Source organism: Engystomops pustulosus, chromosome 10 (assembly GCF_040894005.1).
Source record: "Engystomops pustulosus chromosome 10, aEngPut4.maternal, whole genome shotgun sequence".
NCBI lineage: Eukaryota > Metazoa > Chordata > Amphibia > Anura > Leptodactylidae > Engystomops > Engystomops pustulosus.
In genome coordinates this window covers 10415926-10430423 of record NC_092420.1, presented here as the reverse complement: position 1 = coordinate 10430423, position 14498 = coordinate 10415926, and the positions used below count along the sequence as shown (strand labels likewise).

General features: G+C 44.5%; 2 protein-coding genes across 4 annotated transcripts; one reads left to right on the top strand and one right to left on the bottom strand.

Annotated features, from left to right (window-relative positions):
• Window positions 1–519: 519 nt before the first annotated feature.
• Window positions 520–7832, top strand: DALRD3 (DALR anticodon binding domain containing 3). Of its 3 annotated transcripts, none has more exons than XM_072126835.1 (13): window positions 520–775; window positions 2525–2829; window positions 3808–4079; window positions 4486–4544; window positions 4646–4756; window positions 5340–5410; window positions 5512–5570; window positions 5659–5741; window positions 5944–6067; window positions 6141–6199; window positions 6372–6485; window positions 7236–7304; window positions 7380–7832. In XM_072126835.1, the coding sequence occupies exons 1-13, from the start codon at window positions 596–598 to the stop codon at window positions 7497–7499; spliced, it is 1626 nt and encodes a 541-aa protein (XP_071982936.1). In that variant the 5' UTR covers window positions 520–595; the 3' UTR covers window positions 7500–7832. The 3 variants fall into 3 exon arrangements, with proteins under 3 accessions (XP_071982936.1, XP_071982937.1, XP_071982935.1); XM_072126834.1 differs by having other exon boundaries at window positions 521–775; window positions 4643–4756; XM_072126836.1 differs by lacking the exon at window positions 6372–6485 and having other exon boundaries at window positions 4643–4756.
• A 3398-nt stretch (window positions 7833–11230) lies between these two features.
• On the bottom strand, window positions 11231–14498 carry LOC140104705 (uncharacterized). The gene is made up of 3 exons (XM_072128347.1): window positions 13910–14498; window positions 13375–13483; window positions 11231–11730 (listed from the first exon to the last, which is right to left on the bottom strand). The coding sequence occupies exons 1-3, from the start codon at window positions 14117–14119 to the stop codon at window positions 11231–11233; spliced, it is 819 nt and encodes a 272-aa protein (XP_071984448.1). The 5' UTR covers window positions 14120–14498.

The window sequence follows — 14498 nt, the reverse complement described above, 5'->3', positions numbered from 1 at the left end:
TTGGTTTCCTGTTAGTGTGAGGGCCCCAAAGAAAGTAGTTACCTCCTGATCGCCTCAGATTAATAGGGACACTGCTGGATTTTCTGGTCTGTCCCACCATTGGATGGTTCCAGGCCTTGCGGATATAATTGAATGCAATGGTGAAATAGGGGGCTGTCAGCTTCTCGCTCCACCATTGTGCCTCCGATTCAACATGTGCAGCCATTTTTTATGTATCCCAACAGAAAAGAGTCATTATACAGTGTGTGGGGACACATCACAGCTTTTATAGGACGGCTGCCTGCAAACTCTTCGATATTTTTTATAATTAATCATGAAAATACAATAATATATCTTCTTTATACCATATAATCAGTCCCCACCCACATCTTACTAATTACTTGCCAATGTTAGGAAAACATATAAAAAATGGAAAAGTAAAACAAGAATAATAATTAAAAAAAAAACACTACTTGCCACAACCAAAATGTCTCCTCAAACAACACAGCGCTTACTGACGTCACATCCGGCCACAGGTCTCCATTGGTGCTTCAGTTATTTTCTTCCGTGTGACCATCGGGTAGAGCAGGAAGGTTCCGTTACATTACGTTCTGCCATGGAGGCAGAGACCTGCGGTACCGCAGCAGTGTATGTGTCTGAGGTCCTACGAGCACTGGGTAACGCACTGCAGGCGCCCCCTACCGTATGGTTCAAGGAAAGCAGCCAGAAGAACCTGAGGAGCAGAGACTTCTTGGTGCCCAGAGGAGCGCTGAGGAAAAGCTTCCCGGATGGAGAGGTGCAGGCAGGGGGCAGGTCACGTGGCTGGCAGGGAATTAGAGGGGGGGCTCTGGGATATCCGGGGAACTACAAGTATCAGCATGCCTGCAGGTCCTTGGCTGCACTTCAGAGATTGGTGGATAGGAATATACATTATATATCCTGGATCACATGATGCAACTTATGTCTGATCTGAGATTCATTTATTCATCGTACATTGTTTGGGAGATTAATGGAAGACAATGTTCTAGTGAGCCTGTGTATCTAAGCCCAATGTGTGGGATACTGCCTGATGAGACTGTGAATCTCAGCCTGACATGTGGGATACTGCCTGATGAGACGGGTATCTCAGCCCATCATGTGGGATACTGCCTGATGAGAGGGTGTATCTCAACCCATCATGTGGAATACTGCCTGATGAGAGGGTGTATCTCAACCCATCATGTGGGATACTGCCTGATGAGAGGGTGTATCTCAACCCATCATGTGGAATACTGCCTGATGAGAGGGTGTATCTCAGCCCATCAGGTTGGATACTGCCTGATGAGATGGTGTATCTCAGCCCATCATGTGGGATACTGCCTGATGAGACTGGGTATATCAGCCCGTCATGTGGGATACTGCCTAATGAGATGGTGTATCTCAGCCCATCAGGTAGGATACTGCCTGATGAGACTGGGTATCTCAGCTCGTCATGTGATATACTGCCTGATGAGAGGGTGTATCTCAGCCCATCATGTGGGATACTGCCTGATGAGATGGTGTATCTCAGCCCATCAGGTGGGATACTGCCTGATGAGACTGGGTATCTCAGCCCATCAGGTGGGATACTGCCTGATGAGACTGGGTATCTCAGTCCGTCATGTGGGATACTGCCTGATGAGATGGTGTATCTCAGCCCATCAGGTAGGATACTGCCTGATGAGACTGGGTATCTCAGCTCGTCATGTGGGATACTGCCTGATGAGATGGGGTATCTCAGCTCGTCATGTGGGATACTGCCTGATGAGATGGGGTATCTCAGCTCGTCATGTGGGATACTGCCTGATGAGATGGTGTATCTCAGCCCATCATGTGGGATACTGCCTGATGAGAGAGTTTATCTGAGCCCATCATGTGGGATACTGCCTGATGAGAGGGTGTATCTCAGCCCATCATGTGGGATACTGCCTGATGAGAGGGTGTATCTCAGCCCATTATGTGCAATACTGCCTGACGAGAAGGTGTAGCTAAGCCCAATAGGCAGATTTTTGTCTGTTGAGATGTTGTATCTAATCATATCATGTGCTATACGGTCTAATGAGCTGATGTATTAATACCTTTGTGTGACCCTGGCTGCACAGATGGTGTATCTAAGCCTCTTATGTCCCTCCTTTGCTTCGCTAATGTATCTAAACCTGTTGTGTCTCTCACTCTGGCCAGATAGTATATCTAAACCAGCCGTGTATAAGACGGATTCATGAGAGCCACTGTATCTAAGCTAACCATGCTGTATCTAAACATATCATGTATAATATTGACATTCTTTAATCATATTCTTTGATACTTTCTACTGTCCCTGTGTATCTAAGTGTAATACTGTCTGCTGCTGGTTTATCTAGGCCAGTCATATTCAATAATATCTACTGAGCCATAATTGTATCTAAGCTGATGGTGTTTGTGCTGTATCTAACATCGGCTACTGTTTGCCTCTGAGCTGATGTACCTAAGCCTATGATACATGATACTATTTAATAACCCACTTCGCTTCGCTCTGTTTTCCTGCCAGGTTCCCGCGGAGCTGATCCTCACCCTGCTTTCCCTGGACGCTCCGGACCTCCCCCCTCTGCGCCAGTGTTTGCAGTGTGACGCTGGGCTGGTGGTTCAGTTGGACAGACCGGCGCTTTTCTATAGAGTTCTCCGAGACTTTGCTCCTTATCTGAAGCCTCTTCCCTCCGCAGACCATGGACAGGATATCGTGATCCTGAACTGCGCTCCGCTGCACAGCGCCAAGAGCCTGGACGCACTGAGACTGAGCCACCTGCGGGCGGCGCTGCTAGCGGACCACCTGGCTGAAGTCCTCACACTAAATGGGTCAGTAGATTCCTTATACACCATTCACAACATGAGCTGCATTCAGGACTGGTGTCCCATCTACAGGAACTCAGGTCCTCATGTTGAATTCTCTGCAGTATTGGATTCCGAGAGATGTGGTGTATACACTGGTAGAGTTATGCAGGTTGTGCCAAGATGAAATGTTATCTTCTATCCACAGTATAAGGTATAACATTCTGTATTAATGGACCCCCACCATTCCTGAGAACAGGGGTCCTGTTCCCCATGACCGTCCCCTTCCCTGTGCATTTAAGGAAGCCTACCATTTGATTTGATGCATTATGAAGCAAACATACCTGGAGAATGCTGTAGCTACACTGATGCAGGATCATATCTTAGTTAATCCCAGTGCTGAGTGGTTTTGCTGATAAAACAGATATAACATTATGATAATGAAGTTCTGTCCCTTCTATGGCTCCTTCAACACTTCTCCTAGCACATGAGTTTTTCTCTGCAGGAGATGATGATGCAATCACTGTTTTCCCTGACAGACAGAATAATCAATTGCTGCACTATCCCCCAGCTGCTGTGTATGAGTGATTCAGCTCAGGTTGATTAGTCATGTCTTGACTAACCTCCATTTGTAATTCCAAGCTCCCGTGTGTAATGTGTTTATCTTGGCAGCCATCCTGACCCAGCTTTCCCAAGGTCCTGAATGTTATAATTGTTTTTTCAGCAAAACCACTCAGCTCAGGGATTAACCAAGATATGATCCTGCATCAGCATAGATACAGCAGTCTCAAGGCATGTTTGCTTCATAATGCATGAAATCAAATGGTAGGTTTCCTTTAAGTTAACATTGCAGCAGACTTCTGGTAGAATAATAAATCATTCACCTAGAGCATAGAACTGGTGCTGTGAAGCTGCTCAATGCAGAGAGCTAAGAGTACAGCAGCTTTGGCTGTGATTGGAGTAGAGGTTTAACTCTCCATCTGCAATTTTTTATTTCCCTGCTAGAAAACATGTATACCCAGTTCCCGCTGTACCCAGTAAGGAGGTGGAAGAGTTTTTGAGTCAGCTGGGTATCTCCTGGCCGTCTTCAGGCGATACCTCCCTTGTGGAAGAGACTGTTTCATCTTTTAAAGACTTCCTTCGAGACTGTGTCCAGAATGCCGGGGATGGGAATCATACACAGTCACCGGATGAAATCAGAGTACAGCTGAAAACCAGCGCAGAAAAGCACAACCTAACCCTGGAAGGATATGCTCCTAATCTGGACTTCTTCCTTGGTAAATAAGGACATAAGTGGAGAATTTTGGGCAGTTGGGATGATTGCAGTAGCTGTCACTGCCAGCAGATGGCGCTGTCTTAGAGCAGCAGGTAGGATTGCTAGAGACTTATGTACAATGGTGACATCTGCTGGCCGTGTGTCAGTACTACAAGCACAATAGCATCATTGAAAGCAGCATCCAGAACATCAGAGATGGACATGAATGGCGCTGATTATCTGGTGACAATGGCGCCTCCCTCGGGTTATATATATATATATATGTCAGCGAGTGACAAGTCAGTTTCTAAAGATCATGTATTTAAAGCAATCAATGTTATGGCTGATCTTAACACAATTTAAAAATCCATTGGCAGATAATAATCTTAATACAAAGTCCTCCGTTTATAGATGTTTTCCTCCTACAGTGAGTGAAGATGACCTGAGACACGTGGCGAGGCTGCAGAGGTCAGTCCAGGACTTGGTGGTAAGTGATGGTGTAGATACGGGGCCTATACACGTCCATTGACTTTCTCATGTCGCACCCCGCGTATCCTTATGACCAGGATCTCTGTCCATTCACAGCAGACGTCTCCTTGTACAGTGTTACATATCATCAGCTGTGAGGAAGAGTTCCATCAGCAGAAGCTGGACCTTCTCTGGAGGCTGATGGTCCCGAGCAGCAGAGATGTCACCCAGGTACTAACCAGAGCTAAAATACAGACCCTCCAACATGAAGAGAACAATGTAATATGGGATTTAAGTTCTAAGAACACAAGGATTTATCTTAAAAATAATGCTCATGTCCAGGTTGTCTGTAGTATAGCAGTGTAGACTCATTCACTTCTATGTAACTAAGATGCAATACCAGACACAACCCAGGTGAGGCGCTGTTCCTGGAAGAAAACTGACGTCATTTTCTACCCATTTTAATACAGGGATTTGGATTTGATAGTTACATCTGGTCCTGGGTGTAAAACCAGCAATGTCAGGGGTATACGTAGAAGATGTGCTGGTAATCAGACAGCACGGGGTTAATATGAGCAGCAGGATGAGACACTTCCTGCAGTTACAGCTCCTGATCCTGCTCTATGATAACAGGGGGCTCAGTTTCTGGGGTCAGGCTCAGTCCTGTGTCATAGCAGATACATTAATAGGTATTGGACACCGCACCGTATTCTATCCCCCATGCTTTACACTGCAGCTCTTCTTCAGGCCTACTAAAAGGGGATCAGACTGCTCCTGTGTATTATCTATCTGAGGTTTATCTGTTGTATTGCAGAAACATCTGATCTGTGGACCTGTGAAGGTGCTGAACTCCACGGCGCCCCCAAGCAGCTCCCAGTACTTCCAGTAAGTGCGTATTACATGCTGGTATATATATATATATATATGTGTGTGTGCGTATAAGGGAGGCCATTGCTTACATGCTTATTCGCTCATCCCTTGTACAGGCTGCGGAAATCTCAGATGCTGGAAGCCTCGGTCATGAAGTACGGAGAAAGCGTTAAAGGTTTTGGGATTATTTTGGTTTTTTTTGCCGCTTCTGTAGCGATGATGTCACTTGTCTTGACATATGATTTGATGTCATGTCTCACCAGGTGACAGCTGGGATGAAATCATCACCTCCCTGACTTCAGCGGCCGTCAAGTTTGAGTTAATGGCGACTCCTCATCGCTCCCAGGTAATAACATATATCAAAACTACTACCCCTCTCATCCTGCAGATGGGGGGAGTTGTAGTCTCAGCACTGGGCTGACAGACTAGGTGGGGGTTAGTCTGTAGTCTGTTACCACAGAGAAACACAAAACAGTAGTGGATACATTGTAGCGGTGTAATGATGATGACTGAACTTTAGAATTTTGGTTTTTTTTTTAACCTTTTAGGTGAATCTGAACTTGGAGGATGGGAACATCACAACAAAGGGAACCAAGAGTGGAGCGTTTGTCATGTATAACTGCGCCCGTCTGGCCACCATGTTTGACAGCTACAATGACGCCGCCAGTGAAGGTACAGCTAGCGGTGGGCAGCGGCGGCCATCAGGGGGGTGATCGGGCTGTGAGTGATATCCCTCTTTCCTTAGGTATCTATCCAGAGTTCCCTCCGGCCGGAGATCTCAGCTATTCCAGTCTACGTGAGGAGGTGAGGGAGCGCTACTCTATATGACATCACATTATACAGGACAGCGCCCCCCGGTGTTTACTCCCCGGTACTGCAGGGGTGAAGTATAATAGCACAGATCATGTTCGCTTTTGGATTGTTGCCTATTAGGGCCTGCACGCAGCCGGCTCACAGCTTCTGCTTCCTCACGCAGGGAGAATGGCTTCTTCTCTTTAATTATATCATGATGTTCCCAGAGGCGCTCAGCCAGGCGGCGCAGATGTCGGCCCCCTCCCCAGGGATCCGGGTCACAGCCAACACCGAGGCGGTAGGAGAGCTCCCGGCCTGTGACAGATACATGTAGCAGAGCCGGGTTTGTTGTCATACATTTCAATGATATAATTGTTTGACAGTAGTTTGTTTGTCATTATTATGGTGAAGGATAGCGGGTCAGGTGCTGATCAGTGGAGGAGGGTCCATTTGGACCCCCAAGCCTGTTGCCTATCGCTCTATTCACTGCCTATAGAGATTGCAGAATACATCAGTGCAATGGAGAATGATGAGGGTCCTAGCAATGAGCACGTCATCCGCTATCCTAAAACGTCAGACTGCCTTATATCTAACCTGCGGCTGTCTTACACTACAACTCCCAGCATGCGGCTGTCAGCACATACAGGAGATTGTTATAAAAGCTAGAGATCTACCATTGCAATACACACCTTTATACATGAAGACAATTGCTAAAAATAGCGCCACACATTTCCTCTGGTTACTTGCGGTATTACAGCTCTGATCCGGTAAAGTGAATGGAGCTAAGCTGCAATACCGCAAGTATCCTGTGGACAGGTGTGGCGCTGTTTTACGAAGTAGCTGCCATTTTTTCTAATTTTAGAGAACTGCTTTATGGTTGTTATTCTGCTAATGTCAGGATCGGGGGTACATGTCTGATCACTGGAGGCGGACCCCCTGTGAACATGAGAAGGGGGTCCACAAGTGACCGTACGGTATCTGATCATATGTGACACCAGAGAACGTACCAAATTCTATCCTTCCATAGACTTTACCGCTTCTATTCCAGGTGTGCAAGTTCCTGGTGGGCCTCAGTATGGACTTCAGCTGTTACTACAACAGAGTGCACATCCTCGGGGTGAGTGGCGGCTTTATATGGGGGTCATTGTTGCTCTCGTGTCACTAACTCCATTGCGTTTCGGTAATTTTGCAGGAGCCGTTGCCTCATCTCTTCAGTCAGATGTTCGCCCGCCTGCGCCTGATGAAGGGGGTCCAGAGCGTTCTGCATTCTGCGCTGAAGACCCTGCACATTACACCCCTGACCCAGATATAAGACTGGAGGGACCCACAACATGAACTGTAGGCCCTCACGGGGTCTCCCTATGCATCGGGACTGAAGGGTCTCATGGGGTCACCATAATCCAGCCCTACCGCTCACCCCTGCAGATAAGCGGTGCCTGAGCCGTCAATACATGAGAAGAGACATCACACATCTGTCTAATGAGGGGAACATTTGTAGACCATGAAAGATCCAGATGGAAAATCTACCTAGAAGATATGGATATTTTTTTTATCACTTTTATTGTAAGTCATCCTCCTAATTAAGTTTATTGTGTCCTAATATGTGAGATGTACATTATATTAAAGCTAATAAAGGGAATTGTTATAATACACAGAGATGTAACCTGCTCTTACTTTACTTCTACCACTGATGAGTGAATTATCGGCAAGCAACAAACCTAAAATTGAGGGATTGTTACTATGGTTGTAACTACTATAATACTGCCCCTATGTACAAGAATATAACTACTATAATACTGCCCCCTATGTACAGGAATATAACTACTATAATCCTGCCCCCTATGTACAGGAATATAACTACTATAATACTGCCCCCTATGTACAGGAATATAACTACTATAATACTGCCCCCTATGTACAGGAATATAACTGCTATAATACTGCCCCCTATGTACAGGAATATAACTGCTATAATACTGCCCCCTATGTACAAGAATATAACTACTATAATACTGCCCCCTGTGTACAAGAATATAACTACTATAATACTGCCCCCTATGTACAGGAATATAACTACTATAATACTGCCCCTATGTACAAGAATATAACTACTATAATACTGCCCCCTATGTACAGGAATATAACTACTATAATCCTGCCCCCTATGTACAGGAATATAACTACTATAATACTGCCCCCTATGTACAGGAATATAACTACTATAATACTGCCCCCTATGTACAGGAATATAACTACTATAATACTGCCCCCTATGTACAGGAATATAACTACTATAATACTGCCCCCTATGTACAGGAATATAACTACTATAATACTGCCCCCTGTGTACAAGAATATAACTACTATAATACTGCCCCCTGTGTACAAGAATATAACTACTATAATACTGCCCCCTGTGTACAAGAATATAACTACTATAATACTGCCCCCTATGTACAGGAATATAACTACTATAATACTGCCCCCTGTGTACAAGAATATAACTACTATAATACTGCTCCCTATGTACAAGAATATAACTACTATAATACTGCCCCCTGTGTACAGGAATATAACTTCTATAATACTGCCCCCTGTGTACAAGAATATAACTACTATAATACTGCCCCCTGTGTACAAGAATATAACTACTATAATACTGCCCCTATGTACAAGACTATAACTACTATAATACTGCCCCCTGTGTACAAGAATATAACTACTATAATACTGCCCCCTATGTACAAGAATATAACTACTATAATACTGCTCCCTATGTACAAGAATATAACTACTATAATACTGCCCCCTATGTACAAGAATATAACTGCTATAATACTGCCCCCTATGTACAAGAATATAACTGCTATAATACTGCCCCCTATGTACAAGAATATAACTACTATAATACTGCCCCCTATGTACAAGAATATAACTACTATAATACTGCCCCCTATGTACAAGAATATAACTTCTATAATACTGCCCCCTATGTACAGGAATATAACTACTATAATACTGCCCCCTATGTACAGGAATATAACTACTATAATACTGCCCCCTATGTACAAGAATATAACTACTATAATACTGCCCCCTATGTACAGGAATATAACTACTATAATACTGCTCCTATGTACAAGAATATAACTACTATAATACTGTCCCCTATGTACAGGAATATAACTACTATAATACTGCCCCCTATGTACAGGAATATAACTGCTATAATACTGCCCCCTATGTACAGGAATATAACTGCTATAATACTGCCCCCTATGTACAGGAATATAACTGCTATAATACTGCCCCCTATGTACAGGAATATAACTGCTATAATACTGCCCCCTATGTACAGGAATATAACTGCTATAATACTGCCCCCTATGTACAGGAATATAACTGCTATAATACTGCCCCCTATGTACAGGAATATAACTGCTATAATACTGCCCCCTATGTACAAGAATATAACTGCTATAATACTGCCCCCTATGTACAGGAATATAACTACTATAATACTGCCCCCCTATGTACAAGAATATAACTACTATAATACTGCCCCCTATGTACAGGAATATAACTACTATAATATTGCCCCCTATGTACAGGAATATAACTACTATAATATTGCCCCCCTATGTACAAGAATATAACTACTATAATACTGCCCCCTATGTACAGGAATATAACTGCTATAATACTGTCCCCTATGTACAGGAATATAACTACTATAATACTGCCCCCTATGTACAGGAATATAACTACTATAATACTGCCCCTATGTACAAGAATATAACTACTATAATACTGCCCCCTATGTACAAGAATATAACTACTATAATACTGCCCCCTATGTACAGGAATATAACTGCTATAATACTGTCCCCTATGTACAGGAATATAACTACTATAATACTGCCCCCTATGTACAAGAATATAACTACTATAATACTGCCCCTATGTACAAGAATATAACTACTATAATACTGCCCCCTATGTACAAGAATATAACTACTATAATACTGCCCCTATGTACAGGAATATAACTACTATAATACTGACCCCTATGTACAAGAATATAACTACTATAATACTGCTCCCTATGTACAAGAATATAACTACTATAATACTGACCCCTATGTACAGGAATATAACTACTATAATACTGCCCCCTATGTACAAGAATATAACTACTATAATACTGCCCCTATGTACAAGAATATAACTACTATAATACTGCCCCCTATGTACAGGAATATAACTACTATAATACTGCCCCTATGTACAAGAATATAACTACTATAATACTGCCCCCTATGTACAAGAATATAACTACTATAATACTGCCCCCTATGTACAGGAATATAACTGCTATAATACTGTCCCCTATGTACAGGAATATAACTACTATAATACTGCCCCCTATGTACAGGAATATAACTACTATAATACTGCCCCTATGTACAAGAATATAACTACTATAATACTGCCCCCTATGTACAAGAATATAACTACTATAATACTGCCCCCTATGTACAGGAATATAACTGCTATAATACTGTCCCCTATGTACAGGAATATAACTACTATAATACTGCCCCCTATGTACAAGAATATAACTACTATAATACTGCCCCTATGTACAAGAATATAACTACTATAATACTGCCCCCTATGTACAAGAATATAACTACTATAATACTGCCCCTATGTACAAGAATATAACTACTATAATACTGCCTCCTATGTACAGGAATATAACTACTATAATACTGCCCTCTATGTACAGGAATATAACTACTATAATACTGCTCCCTATGTACAGGAATATAACTACTATAATACTGCCCCCTATGTACAAGAATATAACTACTATAATACTGCCCCCTATGTACAGGAATATAACTACTATAATACTGCCCCCTATGTACAGGAATATAACTACTATAATACTGCCCCCTATGTACAGGAATATAACTACTATAATACTGCCCCCTATGTTCTATAATAAAGTAAGGATTACGCGGGGTGTACAGCGGTTTATTGCACTTGTCTCATCACCATGTATACGTACTTCTGGCGCTGGAGCCAGTGTTGGGGGCTCTGATGTTGTGGAAGCTCAAAGAAGGAGAAGCTGAAGTTGCGGCTGAAGTTGAGCTCGGTGACTGCGGGGACGGGGGGCAGTTTTATGTTATGGAGTTTATGGAGGGATCTCCTCTTGGTTACTCCGGTTCTGCCCTTGGGTTTTCCTCTGCCATTGGCTTTGTCCTTCGATGGGGTTTGTTCGGGGGGAGTCACCTTGGGGCTTTCCTTGTGCGTGGTCTCCCTCTGACTTGGCGGGTTGTCGGCCATGTTGTCAGGTAATGTTTTTGGAGAGGGGATGCTGTGCAGGAGACAGGTGAGCGAGGTCTCAGACGGGGAAGCTCTGACCCAGGGTGTCATGTCTCCGGGGAGGATGGGCGGGGGCTTGTTCCTGGGGGGCGAGGTCCTCAGCGATGGGGAGAGGTCTGTTCTCCTGGAGGTAGTCCGCACGTTTAGAGCTGGAGTATAAAGTAGTATTAGGCAGCAGATCAGATGGTATTATAAAACACGACAGGGACAGACTGAGGGGTTGGGCTCCGAGGCCCTGGTCTGTGGTCACCAGTAATACCGGGCTCTGGAATATCATTTGTAATCGGACTTTTCACTTCCCGCTACCAGCCCCCTCAGGTAGGGGATGAAAAGTCCTTTCCAGAATTCCCTCTTTTATGTGAAATCTCACCCGTTTAAAAATCTCCAACAAATTTATGTCACAATGAGAAGAGTCGTATTTTGCCTGAGAGGAATCAATTTTCAGGGGAAGTCATTTCAGATGTCTCTATCTTCTGTTCTGTAGCACCTAGAAACATGCTGCTGGTGGCATCTTAAAGAGAAGAATTACCAGCATTTTTGTACAAAATGTTTTCATTTTTCTAAATGAATGAAAACACAGTAAAACACATATATACATATATATGTGTGGTCTCCCTGTGATTGCACCGAGCCAAAGAATGAAGTAGACCTGTCATTTGGGGCGGACAGTAAAAGCTCCAAAAACCAAGCCCACAAGTGAAATGCTGCAAATGCTTTTTTCCACCAATTTCACTGCAGTTAGATTTTTTTTCCCAGTACACGGCATGAAATATTAAATAACGTCACTATGAAGTGCAATTTGTTTAGTAGAAAACAAGCCCTTGCACGGCTCTTTACATCGAAAAATTAAAAAAAGATACAGATTTTTGAAGGTGGGGAGTGAAAAATGGAAAAGGGCCTGGTCATTAAGGGGTTAATAGGACACTGGCAGCAGGTTTCCAGGCAATAGAGAACTGACGATTGGAGCGACTGAAGTGACCCTCCTCCTGCAGTTTAGAAACTTGACTCATCTCAGGCAAATATGACTCTTCTCTGCTCATTTTTTTACATTCATTTTATAGGTAAATGGGTAAAATTTCACAGAAAAGTAGTAATTTTAGAGAGGAAATTTAATGGGGTAAAATCTGGGGAGAGTGTTCTTTAATGGGGTTGCTGATAAGGGTCATACAATGGGGTTCCCAGAGATCACATGATCAGGATTCTTGGGTTTTATAGCCTTATTTTTTTTAGACCTTTGCAGAGAATTTATTGACTTATATCCCATCATTTGCTTTTATTTCCAACCTGCAGATTTGTCTCCGATACCCGACACCGGCCGTAGCAGCCGCGGTTATAAAGGAGCAGGTGGCCCCATCGCTGGATCTGATATGAGTAGATTAGACTCTAAGCCTGGCATCAGGTGGAGGCACCTTTCATGTACGTTCAGGCGGTCCCCAGGTCCTGGCGCAGGTGACGCCCCTGATATATAATACGTAACCCCTGGCGCTGCGGGGGGGGGGGGGGGGGGCGAGACCGACATGTAGATTAACGTGCCAAGTGCAGGGGAAGTCTGGGCTGGACACACACCTCCCATTGATGCCAGCGATTGTCTTATGCGGCAGATGGAAGGTTACAGATGGCGGCGCCTGGCACAGCCTCAAACACTCTCAGGAGGGCACAATGTGGGCGGAGGCACCACTAACGGTGGCGAATATACCACGCTTCACCGGATTCATGCCCTAAACACCTGCGCCAAGGAGCCCGGCATCTCCCTATGGAAGCCCGGCACAGATCGCCCACCCATATGCCCGTACCTGTCACCCTCCCCGCTCCTTTCTTGATGAGCGGCAGAGCAGATCTCTTCCCCCTCTCCGCCACGTGTTCGGTTAACGCGTTGTCCGGGAATCTGGCGTCAGCTGAGATCTGGAATGGTTAAAATGGGTAAAACGCAAAGAAAATGAGATTATCCGGTATCGGGGAACTCTTCATTACCAATCAGGGGGCGGCCATATTGGTCATCACCCAGCTTTCCTGCCATCAGAACGACTGACCACAAAAAACTCATTCCGTTATTTACCTTCTCCCCCAAGTCCGACTGCCACCCATCAACCATGACACACACCAAGATGGAGAAGCAGTAATACATTTTCGGGCGTGTACATGGTCGGCCCTCTATAAAGATTATCAGATGCCACTTTTGGGTCTTTGGACCTCTGGGTAAGAGATCGATGACGCCACGAAGCATCAAGACTGAGAAGATCACGTTTGCCCACACACAGCAAGGGAACGTCTCCTCCATTTATCACTTCCTTGGTTCCCCAGTGGCCGGCCCATCTATGATGGACTTACCTTCCGTGGGTAGTTGTCCTGCCGCGTTCCTCTGCTGCCGCTCCAATCACTCTGGTTTCTTGGAGACGGTTCTGTCTTTTGGCAGAACCTGGGGTTCGTTGATGCCCCACCCGTTCCAGCTGCAGCCTCATGACCTGGTACCATCAAAGTCACCCTGTTAGACGTCCCTCGATTGGACCTCCCTTTCTTGGAGACGCTATTCTGGTGCATTGCAGAAGATGCCTCTGGTCTTCAGAAGATCCGTGCAAACTACTCAGCATTTTCCAGGCTCTTTCTCCAAGGATCTGCATGGACGGGCATCCAAGTTCATGGTCCAAGTGTCACTGGTGAACCATGGAGGTTCCTGCTGAGGGTTCAGATCAGTGGGGCTGAATTATTGATGAAGACTCTTGGGTTGGGAGTAGATCAGCCTTTCATGGTGGCAAATGCTCAATAATTCAGACAGGCACTGGCAATGCACATTTGTATCCATTATAAAAGCTGTCAAGAGAGCAACAGGCAGTGAATGGGAACCAGGGGATCGTGTTCAGCACAGCAAACAATGAAGAGGCAGCTCACAAGCAGGTCATACAGTAATACTGCCCCCTAT

Coding starts and splice junctions, on each gene's coding strand:
- DALRD3 (XM_072126834.1), top strand. CDS start 596: ATGGAGGCAGAGACCTGCGGTACCGCAGCAGTGTATGTGTCTGAGGTC. Junction 5,411..5,511: donor AGCAGCTCCCAGTACTTCCA/GTAAGTGCGTAT, acceptor TCCCTTGTACAG/GCTGCGGAAATCTCAGATGC. Junction 5,571..5,658: donor GTACGGAGAAAGCGTTAAAG/GTTTTGGGATTA, acceptor ATGTCTCACCAG/GTGACAGCTGGGATGAAATC.
- LOC140104705 (XM_072128347.1), bottom strand. CDS start 14,119: ATGCACCAGAATAGCGTCTCCAAGAAAGGGAGGTCCAATCGAGGGACG. Junction 13,484..13,909: donor AGGACAACTACCCACGGAAG/GTAAGTCCATCA, acceptor TAACCATTCCAG/ATCTCAGCTGACGCCAGATT. Junction 11,731..13,374: donor AGGAGCGGGGAGGGTGACAG/GTACGGGCATAT, acceptor TTTATACTCCAG/CTCTAAACGTGCGGACTACC.